Source organism: Necator americanus, chromosome X (genome assembly GCF_031761385.1).
Source record: "Necator americanus strain Aroian chromosome X, whole genome shotgun sequence".
Classification (NCBI taxonomy): domain Eukaryota; kingdom Metazoa; phylum Nematoda; class Chromadorea; order Rhabditida; family Ancylostomatidae; genus Necator; species Necator americanus.
In genome coordinates this window covers 22,862,478-22,877,359 of record NC_087376.1, presented here as the reverse complement: position 1 = coordinate 22,877,359, position 14,882 = coordinate 22,862,478, and the positions used below count along the sequence as shown (strand labels likewise).

The 14,882-nt window shown below is 44.2% G+C and overlaps 4 protein-coding genes across 6 annotated transcripts in view; 1 reads left to right on the top strand and 3 right to left on the bottom strand.

The window, feature by feature from the left end:
* Nucleotides 1-14,882, bottom strand: part of RB195_024919 (uncharacterized protein) — a gene marked incomplete at both ends in the record, with an annotated part of 89,873 nt that overhangs the window by 47,024 nt on the left and 27,967 nt on the right. For 2 of the 3 annotated variants that reach the window (XM_064212865.1, XM_064212864.1), the window contains 3 exons: nucleotides 1,236-1,331; nucleotides 1,390-1,472; nucleotides 1,535-1,565. In XM_064212865.1, the coding sequence (XP_064068753.1) occupies nucleotides 1,236-1,331; nucleotides 1,390-1,472; nucleotides 1,535-1,565 (210 nt within the window). Of the gene's footprint in view, nucleotides 1-1,235; nucleotides 1,332-1,389; nucleotides 1,473-1,534; nucleotides 1,606-14,882 lie in introns of those variants that run through there. The other variant, XM_064212861.1, reaches the window with a different exon arrangement.
* Nucleotides 5,470-6,792, top strand: RB195_024926 (uncharacterized protein; the record flags this gene model as incomplete). The annotated part of the gene is made up of 4 exons (XM_064212874.1): nucleotides 5,470-5,500; nucleotides 5,566-5,782; nucleotides 6,215-6,356; nucleotides 6,535-6,792. The coding sequence occupies 4 exons, from the start codon at nucleotides 5,470-5,472 to the stop codon at nucleotides 6,790-6,792; spliced, it is 648 nt and encodes a 215-aa protein (XP_064068752.1).
* On the bottom strand, nucleotides 13,533-14,149 carry RB195_024925 (uncharacterized protein; the record flags this gene model as incomplete). Its single annotated transcript, XM_064212873.1, has 3 exons — nucleotides 13,533-13,680; nucleotides 13,711-13,916; nucleotides 13,982-14,149. 3 exons carry the CDS (start codon nucleotides 14,147-14,149, stop codon nucleotides 13,533-13,535), a joined length of 522 nt encoding a protein of 173 aa, XP_064068751.1.
* On the bottom strand, nucleotides 14,472-14,759 carry RB195_024924 (uncharacterized protein; the record flags this gene model as incomplete). The annotated part of the gene is made up of 1 exon (XM_064212872.1): nucleotides 14,472-14,759. One exon carries the CDS (start codon nucleotides 14,757-14,759, stop codon nucleotides 14,472-14,474), a length of 288 nt encoding a protein of 95 aa, XP_064068750.1.

Here is a 14,882-nt window from a genome sequence, read left to right as displayed (position 1 = left end):
AACCAAGGCGTCCCTACTCAGTATATAAAGGTATTTCGAGAGTTCTACAGTAGGTTCACGACCAGAATTTCGCCATTCTACAAGAATACTATCATTGACATGAAGAGAGAGGTCCGACAGGGTGATACGTCCTAAAATAATCTCACTTAAAATATTCACGGTCAACCTCAAGAACGTAATGCAAAGGCTGGAATGGGACGACATGGGAGTGAAGGTTGATGGTCGGCAGCTACACCATTTACGCTTGATGATATCGTTCTGATAACATCTAGTATTAGTCAAACGGAACGAATGCTGACCGAATTTGACGAAACATGTAGATGCATCGATCTTCAGCGGAATCTGCAAAGGACGATGTTCATGCGTAACGGACCGAACTTGGATCCCCCATTCACGCTCAACGGAACGAACGAATCCGAATGCATCAGATACGTTTATCTGGGTCGGGCATTAAATATAATGAACGACCTGACCCCCGAGCTGGGCAGGAGGATACGAGCGGCTTGGAGAGCGTATAAGAGCATCGAGGATGTAGTCAAGAAGACCAAGAACACCCTGCTCCGTGCTCACCTTTCCAACACTACCGTGTTTGCCTTTTGACTTATGCTTCGGAAACCTGGGTATTTCGCAAGCAGAAAACGCGATGAGCGTCATTGAACCCGTAATTGAGAGAGGGGTGCTAGGAGTATCCCGCTTCACACAAGTTAGAGACGGGCTTCGAAGTTCTCTCCTACGTCAGCGATCGAGGATTAGAGACGCCGCCGCGTTTGCCGAAGAAAATAAAATAAGGTTGCTGTGAGGCGCTTTAACGACAACCGTTGGACCAGAGCCGTGAGTAACTGGGTTTCCCGCGATATTAAGAACTACAGGAAGACCGCCGACCCAATGGTCAGATTTCTTCACGAAGTATTTCGAAGAAAATTATGATGCTCTTCGTGTCCCACGCAAAAGGCGAAACTGCTGGGCGAGTCTGGCACGCGATCGGGACAAACGGAAGAATTACTGGCGCCCGCTCGAGCAGTTCGAAGAACAACGGGAGTTGAAGTAATTAAGACAATCAATTAAGACAATCAAGGCGACAAATTCTTTTTTATTTTTTGTTGCCACTGAAATAATTGAAACAATAATTTATTACAATTATTTTGCTACTAATTATTATTATTTCATAGTCTTTTTCATAGACAAGGTAACAGAAAATAAAAGGGCGCAGAAAACGAAACATCCTATCACTTTACCGGTGAACTCTCATGAAGCGTAGTTTTTTGACAGATATCCCAACCCTTGTCGAAACGCGCTTCTATTTCTATCATGTTGAAAACACATATTGTCCACTGAAAAGAATGATAATAATAGAAGAGGAAGAAAGTGAAGCTCATAACTAGCAATTACGTTATACTGTCCACTTCCCACGACAATAGTAACTTGATCATGTTCCGAATCATAAAACGAAGCATGTACACTTTTGTTAGCACCTTCAACAAAAAAGCACTAATTAAATCCAACAAGAACACAGGATAGAATTTGATACACTAACCGTCAGATCCGCATTCAATGGCAAGATCCATTCGAGATTCTAGTTGCGAAGTGAGATCAGAAGAGCATACTCTTAACAATTATATTAGCTGCTCCTTAGGAAACGAATCTGTACAATCCCTAACACTTTTGTAATCAACAGCTATTTGATTTGAAGTGATATTTTAAAAACCACATATTCCCTGTGCAGGGTGTTTGACATCTTGAAACGGATTACCTACTTTTCTCCAGATGTGGGGAAACCCTGAGTCACAGCTCTAGATCGAAGGACGGTAAAGAGGCTCCCGCAGACTTTTGCGCGAATGCCTTCGAGATATTACATATGTATTACGTAGAGCAATAAAGAGAATATATAGAAATAACGAGCCCAAATACAATAGTAACAAATTTAAAAAACTATGCAGTTAATACTACATGACGTACTAAGTTGTATGATGATCCACTAGAAAAGTAGCAGTAAACATTGTCTAGATACCGACCTTACGAAATTTAGAAATCTATTTAAAAAAAAAATTCATTTTCTTACTAGAGATCAGTTATACAGAACGTTCCAAGTATCAACTTCCCAACCATAGGATCAGCCTTTCATTGCATTCGTACGTTCCATGTGTTCGATACCCATCGATAACCTCTAAGACTTTTCGTACCATCTAGGGTAGTGTATCTATCTAGGTATCTAGGGTAGGTAGGTTTATAAACGTTTAATTACCCAAGTTTGAGGCAAATTTACGTGGCTAACCCTAAAACAACTGAACCACCGCCTATTCAACTTGAATCAAGAATGTTGTCGCCAAAAAATTAGCGACTATCTTCATCAATGAAGTGGATAGATAATTTCTTTAGCTAAGAACTTAGGCCACTGTGAATTAAACAGTTGACCTACCGGGGTTGAGACAACTAAAATACTATCCCTTGAAGATCGGTGTAGTTGCGTAAGCGGCTGTACCCAGAGTGGCTGGTTTGGGGTCGACTCTCGGTAGCACAGGTAGCACTGCTCACCGCTGAAGTTAACGATCCTAACCGCTATCTCCGTCGCACCGCTTCGAACGCTGCTGCTCGCGCAACCGCACCGTGCGTTCAGTTACAGGAATCATTAATCGAAGGTTGACCATATAATGAACTCGAATGTTAACTGGGCAGTGACCAGGAGCTGGAATGAAGAAAAAGTCCAATTTCGTTGCTAAGGCTGATAATGTAGCAGATGTAATGGATTAAAAATGCTTATAAAAGTGGATGGTGGAAACAAAATGTGTCCTTCATTCAGAAAGAGAAATGTTATATAAACGGCAACTTTACCTTGAGGCGTCCTTTCTTCAAAGTACTTCCTGCCCGAAATATTTACCTTACACCTTCAAGCAGCAATCTCACACTTCCACGTCACAACCTTATTTCGGGAAATAACTGCCCTACTAATATGTACTACAACAATCACCCTGCAGTTACAACTGCACGCACGTTGATCATCCAGCTGCATATCGATTACAAGATACTGGACTAGCCTAGATGACCTAATGGCTGCCGCCGCAGTAAAGGGTCAAAAGTGAAATGTGGGGCACGGGAGCAGATATGAAGAGCAATGACCCAGCCAACGACCACGAAATAAAGTAGGAAGAACCTCAGCAGTAGAACGTCAGCTTCCAAGGACTACACTGAAACGGACAACAATAAAGAGTGATCTTATCATGGGGGCTACGACCATCCATGGTAAGTGTCAGTTCCAAACGATTTCCTCTTTACATTGAACGTGGAAATCATCCGGTGGATAGTACGACTTTGGAATTACCAATGAAACATTTCTCCTGAAAACATTATAACACAAGAAGGTAATTGCGTATGACATCGGAAACTATCCTTCTATCTTCATTGTTATCGACTAGCTCCACACACGAGTCTCCCTATCTAGCATCACCAGAATACTGAAAGGAGGAGAAAGTGCCGGCACCTTAGGTTTCAACAATAATTCCCCACGAATGACCACATACAGACTAGTTCAAACTACCCGAAGGGTCTTTAGAGAATAAGATAGGGCTGTTTCGCTTTCACCAATTTGAAAAGAAAAATCTTCAATTCAATTGAGACGATAGTGATTACAGACTCCTCGATTAGCCAAGTCACCTTTACTCAGCACGTAAAAATTCATCGTGAGTCGTACAGCAACTTCACAATTCTACCATGATTTTCATGTTGATTTACGACTCTGCAGAACTGACATGCGGGGAGTGGCAATGAGCAACCACATGGTATGCCCCCGCAGATCGATATACAACTAGAATGTCCTTTTATACGTCTTGTACATTCTCAGCTCGTGGACAGTTTCGTTAGATGGCATTTATTGTCAGTGCAAGACCTTGCTTAAGCACATCTTTCAACGTGGTATACACTCACTTCAGACTCTTGTGAAGAATTCTGGGCCCTGCTCAGATCAATTTCATTGGTTTTTCGATGATCCTTACGAACCCAAGCGTTTTGTTCGAGTGGTTGATTTGCATGCGAATGTTGGTGGGAAGAGGATTAAACAAGAATTCCTCATTGCACTGATAGAAGCACTTGTTTTGGTCACTGCAAATGAGGTTCGCTGAGTCCCGCACGTATCCGTGCTGACATGCATTCGCACTTATGAGAACGGTAGTTAAAATTAGACATACTGCAGTTAGACAAACAGTGGCCAGCAGTTTAGCATCGTTAGCATGCCTGAGTTTGTACATTGACCAGACTAAAATAGCCAGAATTACGGCAAAATACAAACCACCACTGCTACGTAGCGATTGCTCCTGCAGACCTACAGTGAGGGTTGCCTAGAAGGGCTTTTGAGAGAAAGTTGTGTTCCTTGGTCGCTGTGAGGAGTATTGGAAATGTGTATATGAGGCTTTTTGTGACCTCATTGAACATCGAAACAGCTGGAAGGAATCTTTCGGAGGTGAGATGTTGATCTTTCTTTCACGCAGGCTATATTGGAGACACGTTCAGCCAATGTTGGAGATATTATTGACAAAATGGCAATAATAGATAGTGCGAGAGATGTTCGCGGAATAGTCTACTAAGCACCTTCCAGTTCTAGTTCGTAGTCTCTGATAATCTTACACGCTTGCGTTTTTGAGGTACGAGCTGGAAGTTCCCTCCTTTCTTGGTTAGGTTGGTGTTGATCTTTTGGGTGCCCATTGTTCTCTCTGGAGTACTTCGGATTTCCAGGGTGAAAATTTTGTCCAAAGGATTTATTTTTCGGCTTGGTGGAAGTACTTTGGCGGATCTAATCGAACCATCGGTGATGTATATGATTTCCATAATATTACCATATAACCAGCACCCTCTGGGTATTAGCCTCTCTTCAATAAGAACAATTTCACCTATTCTTGGGAGTGATCTTGATGTGTGTCTGGGTTGTTTGAGATTGATTTTTTGCGTTTTTTGTAATGAAGTCAGATATTAAAAAACATTCCATTTTTCATAGAATTTATTGGCTACCACTTTTGATGTTTCAAATGCTTCAAGTGCTAGTTTTTCTGTTTGGATGAGATTAGGATCGCAGCCAAGATCGCCCGATACGTATACACCGTTGTCGTTCGTAAGCGAGTAGTTGGAATTTCTCTTTAAAAAGTCAGTGGGTCTCAAAAGTATCTCTCATATCACTGGAGTTCAGTTTCTCCTGTTCCCGTAAGAGGTCTCCTGTTGAGAATCCCCTCAATTCGAGTGATCACGATACACATGTTTGCAAGACTCGAGCGTTCGCGCCCAACTGATTTACTGAAAGCTCTCTTGGTTAAACCGACTAGTCGTTCCCATGCACCGCCCATACAATAGAATCCAGGAGGATTGAAAATCCTGTTTATGCGTTGGGATGCACAATATGACACAAAAGATCGACCATTTCCGTTGAGGTCGGAAAACATTTTTGTGGTAATGACTTCACCACCACGGATCTTCCTCACTAGAGGGATCATGGTCGCGAAGCTACGTGGCGCATCTCCGGGTGGCGGATGGGGGGCTAATCGTGGACCAAAAGCGACCTTGTGCCAGAGACGCGGGTGGATTCAGGGGATAGACTCCCCGTTTCTGCTGAGCCAGGACTGACTTATGGCATCCTTGTATCCCGCACGTCGGTCCCGCCAAAAGCCTACAATCAAGTGACTGGGAGGAGCAAGGGAGGCGGTTTGGAGTCGCCTCCAAGAAATATGCTCCACATGTCCACTCCGGGAGAACGCAAAACTCTCCAAAAAACTCATGAGGCTAGAGCCCTGCAACCTGCTCATTGGTTTTAAAATTTTACGCATGTCACAGTAATAGAAAAGAGTCTCCTGATTCCGGAGAAAATCCTGATACGGTAGGAAAGACGGAGTTGCAGGAGTCATATGGGCTACCGAAACGGAAAAGGACTAGGATGACGATCTCTACTTACAACGCACGTACGCTTGCTTAGGAAGCGGTCATCGAAGATCTGATGATGCAAGCCAAGAAGATTAAGTACGACGTCATCGGGCTGACCGAGACAAGACGACGCCACCCTCTCAACGCTTGATATGAAATGAAACTTGAGAAGAACTGTTCTTGGGAACATACGACAGTAGAGGTGTAGGTGGAGTTGGCGTCCTCGTCAACACGAGTATGGCAAAGATCATCGACTCTTTCAAACAACTTACGACCCGAATCGGACGCCTGCGGATGAGAAGATATGGTTCAACCCCAGGCTTGACAATCTTCGTCGCTCACGCTCCAACATCAAACTGAAAAAAAAAGACGAAGCTTTCTATATACACCTGGAGAAGTTCTACTGGGAAGATCACGCTTTCTACAAGGTCATAATTGGCGATTTCGATGGTTTCTACAAGGTCATAATTGGCGATCATAAAATAGGCCCAAGGAGGAGCTTCATATGGGACCCATGGTCTACCGTGGAATGAACAGGGGGAGAGGCTCTCCGAGTTCATCATGATGACTAAGACCACCCATGGAAACACCCGATGGAGGGTATCATAATGAAATTGATCACATCATCGTCAATTAAAGGTTTTGCCTGACGGATGTCGCTGTTTTGCCAAGGTTCTATACGGGATCGGACCAAGACCTCCGAGAAAGATTTTCCGTCACAAGGAGAGAAGAGAAAGCCATAAGCTCAGAGAGCGAAATCCCGGAACTATCATTAACTGGGATCTCTCCGCTACGCTAGCCGGCTTTTGGGAAGATTTCACAATGGGCAACATCGACGAGGAATATGACCGGCTCGTTGAAGAACTTCACGACTGCACGAAGAAGACAGAGTTCTAAAACAATCAAGAGACGCTTGTTTCTTGAAACTTTTGAGCTGATACGCCAGTGTGGAGCAGCACAAGCGGCAGCGAACCAAGAACTCACCTCCGAGCTCGCAAGGGTTCGCAGAGAGACGATAAAGGGAGACCTTAAAGAGAGAAGAGCAGAAGTGCTGGCTGAAGCTGCAGAGGCGGGGAAAAGCATCCGATATGCCCATTGAGAATTCACCCATTGCAAGACAAGGATGGCTGCTCCCCGGAACCGGAGGGCGGTCGTTAGGTACCCGCAGCCGCCGCGACAGCCGATCATTAGGGAAAACGACTGGCAACGGCGATCGTTAATTACGCTGCGCAGCGTCAGCAGAGCACTGCGCTGCGTTTGCCTCACGTCCCGCCCATCCCATCCCCATCAGCGGCTCTGTCTAATGAGATGCGAAACATGCCTCGCAGGGGCACGCTACCTCTGCTATTGCCTTACTATGGAGAATCGATCGTTTACGCATAAAGATATATCGAACGACTGCACACGAGATACCAGAGACTAGAAATAATTGTACGTTTTATTTGCGTTAAGCAAAAAAATCGAAATTTCACAAACTGCTGTAGTATCTTACAAGGATTTAATAGTCTGTATAAATGCACATCTACATCGATATCTTCTATACAGTTTTTTCAATCACACATATACATCTTTCAAAAACCAGGTTCTCGGTTCTACACCTTTTAACTTTTATTTTGGAACGTTTTCAATTTTCAGCTAGCTATGTTTGCATTTGTTGCAACATTTGTTTTACAAATACAAATTTAAAAGAAAAATACAACTTTACAAACTTTCTACGTTTTTGCTTCATTTTTAGCATTTTCATTTTCTACGTTTTCTTCCAGTTTCTACGTTGCTACGTTGTTGCCTTTTTGTTCTTTGAACCTTCGTAAAAGGCAACTCTATCACGTAATTGCAATACAAACATTGCTCATGACCTCAGTGATGTGGTGATGGATGGGCGTGGCTTAGTGATCACAGGTAGCCTAAGATATGCCTGTTCTGGCCTATCGACAGTCTCTTCTGCAGGCTCTTATCCGGCTGCGGCTGCGGGTACCTAACGATACGCACCCCCGGAACCGGGAGGGAACAATTATTGCATCGAGAAGGGGAATGAAGAAACTCATCTACGACTTTTACTTCGATCTCTTGAACGGCCATGTCCACTTGCCTCCTCACCATCTGAGGGAAGACGGACATATCATTCCAGAGCTTCTCCCTTCCAAAGTAAAACATGCTATCATGTAGGCAAGAAATCGTACGGCACCCGGTCCCGACAGAATAAGATCAGAACACCTGAAGAACCTTCCGCTAGTACTCATCAACACCAGTGGAAGACCAGCAAGACCGTATATATAAGTAGGTATAAGCAAGCTACTACAAGCGGGCCACGCCCATAACTACTTGAGTCGCAGTGAGGTCACGATGAGTGACCATCATCTCACCATTTACTTTTACTTCTCTTTTACTTTTACTTTACTACTTTTACATTTACTCACTGCGAGGAGTCTCGCCAGATTGTTGGTAAGAACTGGCGGAGATTCTTCAGATGTTCAGGCCTTATGCTGTCGCTGCCGGGTGCCTTATGTTCTCTTACCGACGTGACAGCATGTCGTTTTTCGCACAGTGGAACCTGTAGAATAACGTTTCCATCCTCCTTAGCTGAGCTGAGAAGGCAAGTTCACATGGGTCCCGAAAAGATGAGAGAAGTTGTGGATGATTTTGTCCATTCCTTTTCTCGATGCCATAGTTCTTCCATTCGTGTTCCGGAGAGTAGTCATCTTTCTTTTGCGATAGGTGAAGTCTCGACGGGCATAGCAAATGCTCCTTCCCTCCTCTTCAGCTTCAGCCACCACTTGCTCTTCTCTCTTCTAGGTCTTCCTCGCCTCTCTACAAAGCCTTGCGTGCTCGGACGTGAGTTCTTGGTTGCTTGCGGCTTGTGCTGCCCCGCGTCGGCGTATCAGCTCAAAAGTTTCGAGAGACAGGCGTCTCTCGGTCGCTTCAAAACTCTCAGCCTTCCTCGTGCACTCGTGAAGATGTTCAACCAGCCGATTGCACTCCTCTCCCAATGTTGTCCAATGCGGAGAGATCCCAGTTAATGATAGTTCTGGGACTTTGTTTTCTGTTTTTTAGCGGCTTTATTTTCTCTCCTTATGAAGGAAAATCTCCCTCTGATTCGGCGATGGTCCGATCTCGTACAGAATTTTGGCGCAACAGCGATATCCGACAGGCAGAACCTTTTACTGACGATGATGTGCTCAATTTCATTACGGTGCCCTCCGCCGGATGACTCCTACATTCAGCGTAGAGAAGAGGGCTTCTGGAATTACGACTTACCATGGATGGTCTGTGGGTCCCGATGTTCTCCATTTGAATGGATCGTCAAGAACCACTGGAAGCAGATATATAAGAAAATCAAATCTACGGATATTTAGAGATTCGCTCTCGATTTCATCAGTGGAAACTCGTAAAATAACTGACTCAAGTTATGAAAACTCTTGTTTTAATTTGACATTTAGTGAGAATGTTTGGAGATTGAGATTTTGTAATTTCAACATGACCAAGTTGCAGAATGGAGTGCGGCTGATACAAAAGTAGAAATGATGCAAATAGCATTCCAGCTAAGCCTCTTATTCCGCTAAAATGTTTTTGGAGAGGGGATAGTAGCTTCATCTTATTTGACACGATCATGAATGGATATAGTAGTCAGTTCTGATCGGAGATGAACTCTTCATTCAGCGTTTCGTTACGCACTGTGCCTATAATAATGTAATAGTTAAAGTAGTTTAATAGGGTATCCATTAACGTCACTCCTGTCATCTGCCTTCTTACTTTTCTTCCACTCGATTAGGTGCTGATAACATTTCCTTTCGCCCTCGCATGCAGGAGTTGTCATTTGCTCTCTGCTTGCCTGAGGACCAGTGGAAATTCATGTTTTTCTTTCAATGATTTTGCGAGTGAACCTGACCATCGGATTACTAGTCTTTCACCCAATTTTTGTAGCTCCTGTTCACGGTGATCTGGCCAAATTTATTTCTTTGGTAGAAGTAACAGTAACAGTTCTTCGATTTTCGACCTAGAATGGAACTCTGGAACCGCTTTCGCTTAATGTGAAATGAAATATTTTTATCATTGCACTTTCGGTGAGGCGTTCGATAGTGCTGACTGCATTTTGCTCCTCTTCTAAACGATCCTTGTAATATAAATCATAGCAGGAAGTACAACAGTTTTGAAGAAGTAAATGGTGAGATGATGGTCACTCATCGTGACCTCACTGCGACTCAAGTAGTTATGGGCGTGGCCCGCTTGTAGTAGCTTGCTTATACCTACTTATATATACGGTCTTGCTGGTCTTCCACTGGTGTTGATGAGTACTAGCGGAAGGTTCTTCAGGTGTTCTGATCTTATTCTGTCGGGACCGGGTGCCGTACGATTTCTTGCCTAGATGATAGCATGTTTTACTTTGGAAGGGAGAAGCTCTGGAATGATATGTCCGTCTTCCCTCAGATGGTGAGGAGGCAAGTGGACATGACCGTTCAAGAGATCGAAGTAAAAGTCGTAGATGAGTTTCTTCATTCCCCTTCTCGATGCAATAATTGTTCCCTCCCGGTTCCGGGGGTGCGTATCGTTAGGTACCCGCAGCCGCAGCCGGATAAGAGCCTGCAGAAGAGACTGTCGATAGGCCAGAACAGGCATATCTTAGGCTACCTGTGATCACTAAGCCACGCCCATCCATCACCACATCACTGAGGTCATGAGCAATGTTTGTATTGCAATTACGTGATAGAGTTGCCTTTTACGAAGGTTCAAAGAACAAAAAGGCAACAACGTAGCAACGTAGAAACTGGAAGAAAACGTAGAAAATGAAAATGCTAAAAATGAAGCAAAAACGTAGAAAGTTTGTAAAGTTGTATTTTTCTTTTAAATTTGTATTTGTAAAACAAATGTTGCAACAAATGCAAACATAGCTAGCTGAAAATTGAAAACGTTCCAAAATAAAAGTTAAAAGGTGTAGAACCGAGAACCTGGTTTTTGAAAGATGTATATGTGTGATTGAAAAAACTGTATAGAAGATATCGATGTAGATGTGCATTTATACAGACTATTAAATCCTTGTAAGATACTACAGCAGTTTGTGAAATTTCGATTTTTTTGCTTAACGCAAATAAAACGTACAATTATTTCTAGTTTCTGGTATCTCGTGTGCAGTCGTTCGATATATCTTTATGCGTAAACGATCGATTCTCGAAATGCAAGGTTCCTAACCAGTGGAAAACTCGTGTTGTTGTATAAGAAGGGAGATCCATATGACATCGGCAAATATCGCCTAATCGTATTGATTTTTATAAGCCGTACACGAAGTTGTTAAATAATTTTATTGGCTAACGTTTCGGCAGAATCGTCTTCTTCAGAGCCTGAAATGGGCGATTCGACTTACAATTTAAACGAACAAACCTCTCCTCAAGTGAACTGATAAGCTCCATGCCTACCCACAAAAAAGTAGGCATGCAGTTCATCAATTTTTTTTTGTAGAGGTTTGGTCGTTTAAGTTGTAAACACGTTTGTCAAAGCACCCTGACTCATTTGAGACAAAAACGGTCATGGCGGCCTTGGACAAGACATCCCTACTCACTACATAAAGGACTTCGAGGGTTGTACTTTTCGAACAGAATTTCGCCATTCTACAAGAATATCATCACGAAGAAGAAGAAGAAGGGGGGCCCGCCAAGGTGATACAATCTCACCTTCAGCTGAGCAAAAGACGGTGTTCATGTGTAACGGATGGGTCTTGGATGCCCTATTCGAACTCAACAGAGCAAACGCTTCCGAATGCTCCAGCTACGTTTATCTGGGTCGGGAAATGAACATAAAGAACGAGCCAGACCCCCGACCTGGGCAGCAGGAGACGAGCGGCTTGGGGAGCGTATAAGAACAACGAGGATGCAGTGAAGAAGACCAAGAACACCCTGCTCCGTGCTCACCTTTCCAACACTACCGTGTTTGCCTTTTGACTTATGCTTCGGAAACCTGGGTATTTCGCAAGCAGAAAACGCGATGAGCGTCATTGAACCCGTAATTGAGAGAGGGATGCTAGGAGTATCCCGCTTCACATAAGTTAGAGACGGGCTTCGAAGTTCTCTCCTACGTCAGCGATCGAGGATTAGAGACGCCGCCGCGTTTGCCGAAGAAAATAAAATAAGGTTGCTGTGAGGCGCTTTAACGACAACCGTTGGACCAGAGCCGTGAGTAACTGGGTTTCCCGCGATATTAAGAACTACAGGAAGACCGCCGACCCAATGGTCAGATTTCTTCACGAAGTCTTTCAAAGAGAATTATGATGCACTTCGTGTCCCACGCGAAAAGAGGAACCACTATGCGACTCTGGCGCGCGATCGGGACAAATGGAAGAATTACTGGCGCCCGCTCGAACAGTTCGAAGAGCAACGGGAGTCAAGGTGATCAAGGTGATATATACGACTTACTTGACCTAATCGGCGGACGTGTGTTACGGCTAACGCGGCTGTCCGCATCTTCGACGGGGTGAATCGTCCTTGAACATATCTGAGCCCATCCTGTTCGATCTTCAGCTAGAGTTCGCATAGAATCTGCCCATGCGTCGCAAATACAAGATTAACAGCATGTTGTAACTTCGCGCTGCTAGAAGCGAATATTACTAGATAGTCGGTGTACTCGAGATCCACCAAGGGACATGCATAAGGTGCTAAAATGAGATTGGCGGGACATTGCTCGACTGTTCTTCGTATTATATTATCGACGGCAAAGTTGAACAGGAAGGGCCCCGCCACGGCCCCTTGTCTCACTCCAGTTCCCACTTCGAACGGTGTAGTACATCCAGCTGCTGTTCGCAGTTTTTGCAGTTGTTCTTTTATTCATGTAGTTAATTAGGCGCATGAAGTTTCCTGGAACTCCATCGGCGCGAGAAGACGGTTTCAATGAGGAGAATCGAAAGCGGCTTCGAAGTCCAAAAAAGCTAACTGCAGAGGATTCGAATACCCCTACCACACCTTCACTCTTCTCACGATAAGCACCTGATCAATCGTCGATCGACCAGAGCGTGCTCGTCCCGGGTTTCTTGGCGATGACGGCTTAGTCGATCCAGGATGCATCTGGCATGGTGCTGGACGACAGCACCTTTTTGCAATGTATGGGAAGCTTTTGCCATATAACACTGTAGGTTATATAGCTCGTACGTTCCCAATCCGTACACTCGAACGCCTGATTGTGATTAGTTAAAGCAGGTCCACTACGAGCAAGTAGCAATCAGACTTGTATGCGCGGCCCCATATATATTATATATATATATATACATATATATATATATATATATATATATATATATATGTATATATATACATATATATATATATATATATATATATATATATATATATATATATATATATATATGTATATATATATATATATCCTCCCAGACTTGTCTGGGAGGATAAAAGCACTGACTTGACACATCAGCTAACCACCGCAAGTCACTGTATAGGCCAGATATACGTTCGTAAACCTCAAACGATTCTGAATTGAAGTGAACGTGGGGGTGCATCCCAAGCGGATTGATTAACGCCAGACAATTTATCCTTTATTTATATACATACATGTATATATACATATATATACATACACATATATATATACATATATATGTATATATATATGTACATAATATATATATATATATTACTTCACTTAATCAGAGGGCTGATGTCATCGCCTGACGCGATTACCCGCATCTTCGCCGAGGTGTGCCAGCTTGAACTCAGCTCTGCCCAACCTTCTCGATCATCTGCGAGAGCTTGCACAGAATCAATCCATTCGTCGCTATTCCATATTCTGCGAAACCTTAAATCTCGCCTGAACTACCTATCCACGCCGAGTGTCCTCAGGTCCTCTTTCATCATCTCAGTCCAGAACTTCCGTTTTCGGCCAGGTGGCTTCTTCCAGCTCGAACCCGACAAACTCCTCAGAACTCGTTGAACAAGGCGATCTGCCGGTCTCCTTAATATATGACCGAAGAAGCGAAGACGATTTACCTTAGCCACTTTCGATGGGGTGCCAGATGTTGATGTCTTCCACGTGTCATCCGCCGGTATACCACATCAATTTCTGCGTAAAGATCTTCATTTTGGCATACCTGAGGCCAAAAGTAGCCAAGTAGCCGTCTAAGCAGTTTTCGTCCCGTGCAGTTAAGCCTCTCCATAACCGTTGTGCTGCCCAAGTCTGGTCCGTTCATCATGATGGGGCGAATTGCGGATAGACTCGCAGCTTGACTTCGTTGGTGATGGGGGTCGACCACAGCCATTTCGTTAAGGAGTTAAATGCAGAAGTGGCCTTAGCGCATCTTTGCTGAACATCTCTCTCGTAGCTGCCGTTGTTCTTCAGCATACAGCCCAGGTAACAGAACTCATCGACGAGTTCTATCGGTTGCCCGTCCACTCTGATTCCCGTTCAAAGTCTCGAAGAGATTCACATCTGCTTGCATTTATCAGGACGTAGGCGTAGTTCGTAGGCTGCAGCCAGCTTAGATACAAGGTTGAGAACATGTTGAAGTTTCGTACTACTTTCCGCGAATATAACAACATCGTCGGCGTACTCGAGATCAGTCAAGGGACACCTTGATGGTGCTAAGACAATGTCGGCAGGACACTGGTCGACTGTTCTTCGCATAATGTCGTCGATGGCGAAATTAAACAGGAAGGTCCTGCCGCCGCCCCTTGTCTTACTCCAGTTACCACTTCAAACGGTGTTGTACATCCGGCTGGTGTTCGAACTGCAGCAGTTGTTCGTTGATTCATGTCATCGAGCAAGCGAACGAACTTTCCTGGTACTCCATTGGCGCGAAGCGCGTTGAGAAGACGGCCTCGGTGAGGAAAGTCGAACGCGGCTTCAAAGTCCAGAAACGCTAGTTGCATTGGCTTCGAATACCGCTGTCAGATTTCGATCACTCTCCTGACGATGAAACCTGGTCAATCGTAGATCGGCCAGGACGAAAGCCAGCTTGCTCGTCGCGCGTTGTTTCTTCGCGATGTTTAATG